General features: G+C 52.9%; 1 protein-coding gene across 1 annotated transcript in view; it reads right to left on the reverse strand.

The window, feature by feature from the left end:
* Nucleotides 1-5,426, reverse strand: part of LOC127749111 (uncharacterized) — a 10,092-nt gene continuing 4,666 nt past the window's right edge. Inside the window, exons 2-3 of the mRNA XM_052265893.1 lie at nt 1,481-1,616; nt 1-111 (exon numbers count right to left, since the gene is read on the reverse strand). Coding sequence (XP_052121853.1) covers nt 1-111; nt 1,481-1,616 — 247 coding nt within the window. The remainder of the gene's footprint in view (nt 112-1,480; nt 1,617-5,426) is intronic.

Genomic DNA, 5,426 nt, shown 5'->3' on the forward strand with positions numbered 1-5,426 from the left:
TTATATATAGGTTAGAAACAATAGTTTAGTTGTTCTAGAATAGTTTTGCATATATTGAAGAGCAGTAAAATCTCTTTTTAAAATACTAAGTGCAATCTTATTGAGATAGTTCTAGAATGAATTGTGCATATTTTGTATGCACGATTAACAGAATTTGTTGCAAACTTACGACAGCCCATTCTTGCTCGTCGATGAATTTCAAGTCCATACACAGTGCTTCCAATTTTTACTGTATTTTAGAACACACATCATGGACATTTTACCGGTAACACTTACAAGAATTTCTCCCGGTGGTCCTATCCAAATTTGTGAGCAGTGTACGCGAGCAAGTGCGAACGCGAAGTCCCGGGGTGGGGTTCGGGTCCCGGACGACTCCGCCGTGGCCGTGCCACGCGGCGCCACGCCCGGGCGGCCCGAGTGGACGATCACCCGTGTATATGGAAATGCGGCCGTGTTCCCCGGCACTTGACTCGTGCGCGCGGGAGAGCGGGAGAGGAAAAGAGGGGCGGTATGAGCGAGAGGGACAGGAGGGGGCGGGAAGAGCGGTTCGGTGGCCTGCGACTTTGGAATTGGCAGCAGATGGACATTGAATAATCCTCTAATGTAAGCGTTATTGCAAGCAAGAAGGGTGGGGCGGCGGGTTCTCTCGTGCAATGCCGCCTCTACGGAAAGGAGTCGCGAGTCGCGAGTTCATAAACGAATAGGCGCACAAACTTAAATTACAGGTATTACGCTCGCCGGCGACTGGGAAAGTCAAACAACCGACTCGGAAAGTGTTTTGGGAAAATGTGGAGGCGCAAGAAGAAAATGTTGTACGAGGAATTCCCTTGCGTGCAAGAGAAAGGGTTAGTGCATTCCACGCACATTTCCACCTACGCTATATACTGCTATGAGGAGGGGGGGGGGCATGGGTAGTGTTACGAAGGGCCTGGTATAGTATGGAAAACTAGCAAGTCAGAAAGGCGAGCGGGCGGACGGGCCGGCGGGCCGTGGGCGGACCTAGTGCGTTCATATCAGCATTGCAAATCAACGGTCGGTCTTCAGTCTACCGGGGAACCAGAGGGCCGGGCACGGGTCGGAGTGGGGCCTGGCATGACGTATCCGACCAGCTGCCTGGAACTCCAGCGGGCAGAGTCACTTAGCGCCGCCGCTGCTGCTGCTGGAGGGAGGGAAGGGAAGTCTGGAAAAGTGCCTCCAGCGCTCAAGGACGCAGGGGGTGGGGGAGGAGGGGAAGGGTGCATCGTTGCATTGGGACGGATGACGGATGGGTGGATGAATGGATCTTTTAATCCTGTTCTGATGTGACAGGGAGTGGAGTGGAACCGCGGGGGATGCGTGAAATCCTGCGCGTTCACGACAACGCCTGCGAGCCAGCGCGTATGCAACGCGCCATACTGGCATGTAAGAGCCGGGACACCCGGTACAAAAAGAATTGCGGGTTGTTTTCCCCCGGGGCACGATCGGGACTATCCTCACCTACCTCGACTTTTCCTGTGGAGTATGAATCACACACAGTCCAGTTGGCCCGAGTACGGACCGCCGCCACGCCGAGCCGCATGGGGAAGACTTCGAAGCAGTGCGCCGCGCGGGTGGAAGAAGAAAGCACGGAACTTGGCCTGAAAAACGGGAATCTTTATCAACCATCGTATGGGTAGCTGATCTGAGGGGACAACCAACCAAAAGATGACACAAAAAAACGTATATAATTATCGACACCTTGGGATAAAAGGCACGTTAGTTCGGCTGTTAGATCCGAACTCCACACAGTTCAGCCGCTCGTTCCGAGACACGGTAAAAAAAATGTCTCATTTTTTGGGGGGAAAAGGGATAACTCTGAGGAACTCCCCTGCTGAAAAAGGGAAAACTTTGAGGAACTCCCATGTTTGATGAAGAGTCCTCCGATCTTGCCTCAGATTTTGAGGAATGTTAACAAAAAATGAGCAAAAATTCCACATTTTTTTGAGGAGATTTCCTAGAAATCTGAGGATTTTTCGTCAAACCAGGGGAGTTCCTCAGAGTTTTCTCTTTTCCCTCAAACAATGAGACATTGTTTTTACCGTGGATCCACGCAGTTAACTCAAAAGATCCAAGACTCACGCAGTTCCTATCCCTGTAGCGAAGAACTGCGTCCGCGACTGCGTCGATCTCGGATCCAGCTGCTGAACTGCGTATTCCAATGTGTCGACTTCATTCATCGAAACCAACAGGGAACAATTTCGTTTTCCCGAGCCAAGCGTCCCGAAATCGCTCGGAATAACGGCACTATTTGGACAGGACAGTTTCCCCTCGCCGAGTCCTCTTACCCTATCGTGCCTTTTACTTCTTCGACGGGGCGGCGTGACGCGCGGGTGGCTGCGGTTGTGCCCCGCGGCCGGGCCGTCAATCCAATGAGGAGAGTGAAAATTGGGAAGACGAGAGCCGATAGTGGTGAAGCGGAAGGGGCAAACCGACCCAGGAGAAGGGAAAGGGGGCGAGGGGTAAGAGTCGGAGAGAGAGGGAGGAGGGGATTGCAGGTTAATCGAACACGCGATAGGACTCAGTTGGACCCACGCGACCAGGCCAGCCATTTGATCTAGCCGCATCGCGCGGCGGCGTGACCCCTCGAATGTACTCCCCCCCCCCCCTCTCCTCATCCCACCCGCTCATCTCAAGTTGGGCCGCGGACCGTCCTTTCACACCTACGCTCCGGGCCGCCGATATCGTAGAGGATCGACAATTAGCACCTTTCACCGCACCGCAGGGCGGGTGGCGGGGCGGGGCGGGGCGGGGCGGGGCGGATCGCGGTCACGACACGGGACACGGCGGCGCACCACCACCGCGGGCTGGAGCAGCGCTGCGTCTGCGGCGGGTGGGTTGCCTACCCCTCAGGAGCTTCGGCTGCCCCCACCAACCTGTCCTGACGTGAAAGTCAGGCTACAAGTGACCCATACAATCATTCAATTCTGGTTCAGTTAAGTCCCCCGGTCAAGCCCGAATTTTTATGCGCGGCAGCGAGACATAATGCGTTCGAAACGCGATGAGTAGCAGACGCCGCCCCTGCAGCGGACCGCCAAGGACCACGCGCCAGGAGCGGGCGACTATATATTTGAGAAAACCGCGCATCAAAGCAGCTCAGAGATAAGGACTGGAGGGCGGCGCGGGCTGGCGGTAGAGGGTGCCGAGGGGCTGGGTACCTCACGGCACGGCGTACGTTCTGCCGAGTGGCGAGATAAGGGAACGGAGCGTGTTCCAAATACTTCAGCGACCCACGTAAGGTACTTGTTCTCTGAAAACCGACTAAAGAAAATAATGCTCGATTTTCTTCACAACACCTTAAGTTAGACTTTGTATAACCCTGCAACTTACCGATACTCATATTGGCTACATGGTAAAGGTCCGACCGGAGGAAAAATATCAAGTTTTAAGGTTTAAGGAGTAGGAGGGGGGGGCGTAAAGTAAAACATCACTCCGGACGGTGCATCGCCGCGGCGGCGCAGGGCGCAGGTGTTTTGCACTCAGCCCGGCCTGTGCAGTGGCTTATGAGCAAGTTGAGTCCACCGGGTCGGATGCATAGCGCCCCCCGCCCCCCTTCCCAAACCTGCCCCCGACGGCCCCCCGGGCGCCCCCCGTGGAGTCTAATCAGCAGTAATCCAGTTACAAGCACTACGTGCCGCCCCCGGACTAGCCGGACCGGACCCCAAAACTTTGTCTGTATGGTCCTGATTATGGCACCTGCAACCGCCGATATGAAAAATTCACCCCTATATTGCTCAAGTTAGTTACACAATAAACATTTTCACTTGTATGCAAACATTGTTTAAATAATTCAACTAATTAACCTTATGTTTTTGCACACTGAAGGGCTTTTTTTGTGTCTAAAACTTTGTCTGTATGGTCCTGATTATGGCACCTGCAACCGCCGATATGAAAAATTCACCCCTATATTGCTCAAGTTAGTTACACAATAAACATTTTCACTTGTATGCAAACATTATTTAAATAATTCAACTAATTAACCTTATGTTTTGGCACACTGAAGGGCACTTTTTGTCGCTTAAAAGATTCATTTTTGTCATAAGGAAAGATGCAAATTCGCCAAGATGTGCCCAAAATTGCTTCTTTTAATGGAAAAATTATTCCTTCAAGGAGTCCATCACAATTTAGAGTGTAAAATAGGTACGGTAAACATGAAAATCACCCCCACTTCACTTTAGAATCTATACGCCTGAGAGTGTGGAGTGTGGTGTTGTGGGTACACAGCCCAGAATCGGGAGGAATACTAAGTGATTACCCTAATAAATTTACCCTGAGAGATGGGTGATGGAGGTGGTGGATCCAGAGGGGTAGCCAGAGCCAGCCCGCCCGCCCGCCTGTCCAAGCTTAACTACTAGTATTCGCAAGTAGATAGGAGGAAAGTAAGAGAGGCATAATTAGTTTCCTGGCCCCGCCCCCTCCCGCTGGCCACATCGCGTCGGAAACTTCGCAAAGGCCATACAACTGCCCCCTCCCTCACTCAACTACCCCATCCCCTTTTCCTCTATAGGGGGGAGTAAGGGGAAGGGGGCAGGGAAGAGGGGTATAGAGAAGCAAACATAAAATCACCTGAAGTTTAGCAACACGCCAATGGCTCCCCCCCCCCCCCTTTCCGATGACGCCGCCGGCGCTGCCGCTCTCGCTTGACACCATCAGGACCAGCCGTCACAACCAACACCACCCCCTCTCCCCCCTGGTAGATGTTCTCTTTATGAACTCTGCCATTGGCCGCCGCGGATGGCGCACAGAAGCAACAACAACAGTGGCGGCAGTGGCCCCCCCGGCCAGCCGTCGCGTCGTCGTTCGATCTTGTTTCCGCCATCGAAAGGAGCGCACCAAAACTTTTCGAAGAGTTGACAATCGCGCCCCGGCCCGGGGCAGGTTCTGCACGGGGATGAGCCTTTTACGTGTGAATAAACGTTGCGACAGTCCACCTCCCCTCCACCCTCACCCACCCCCTGCAGCGCGATTGTGAAGAAAGGAGAAGGGGGAGAAACGCGACAACTGAGGTTCAGGAGCGCCGCGGGGTTCGCGGCGCGCCCCCGCAGGGCCTCGGGAGGGGGCGAGGGCGGGCACCTTTCACTCGCACTTGCTCAAGATCTCACTCCGTCTTCGTCGCACCACCCACCGTGAAAAATACGAGACATTTTCAGAAAATTTAGCATTATTGTTTTGAAAGTTTGAATGTTGTAAATTTGTGACATCTCATTCTTGCTCGTCGACTAAAACAAAGTTAACACATTGTGTCTTGAAAACAAGTAAATTTTTGCAATACAAATTTTGTGCCATTACAACATTTTTCATTGATTTCCCCCCCCCGCGTATTCCAATGTGTCGACTTCATTCATCGAAACCAACAGGGAACAATTTCGTTTTCCCGAGCCAAGCGTCCCGAAATCGCTCGGAATAACGGC

The sequence above is a fragment of the Frankliniella occidentalis genome, unplaced genomic scaffold, assembly GCF_000697945.3.
Source record: "Frankliniella occidentalis isolate FOCC.00 unplaced genomic scaffold, Focc_3.1 Scaffold32, whole genome shotgun sequence".
Taxonomy (NCBI): Eukaryota; Metazoa; Arthropoda; class Insecta; order Thysanoptera; family Thripidae; genus Frankliniella; species Frankliniella occidentalis.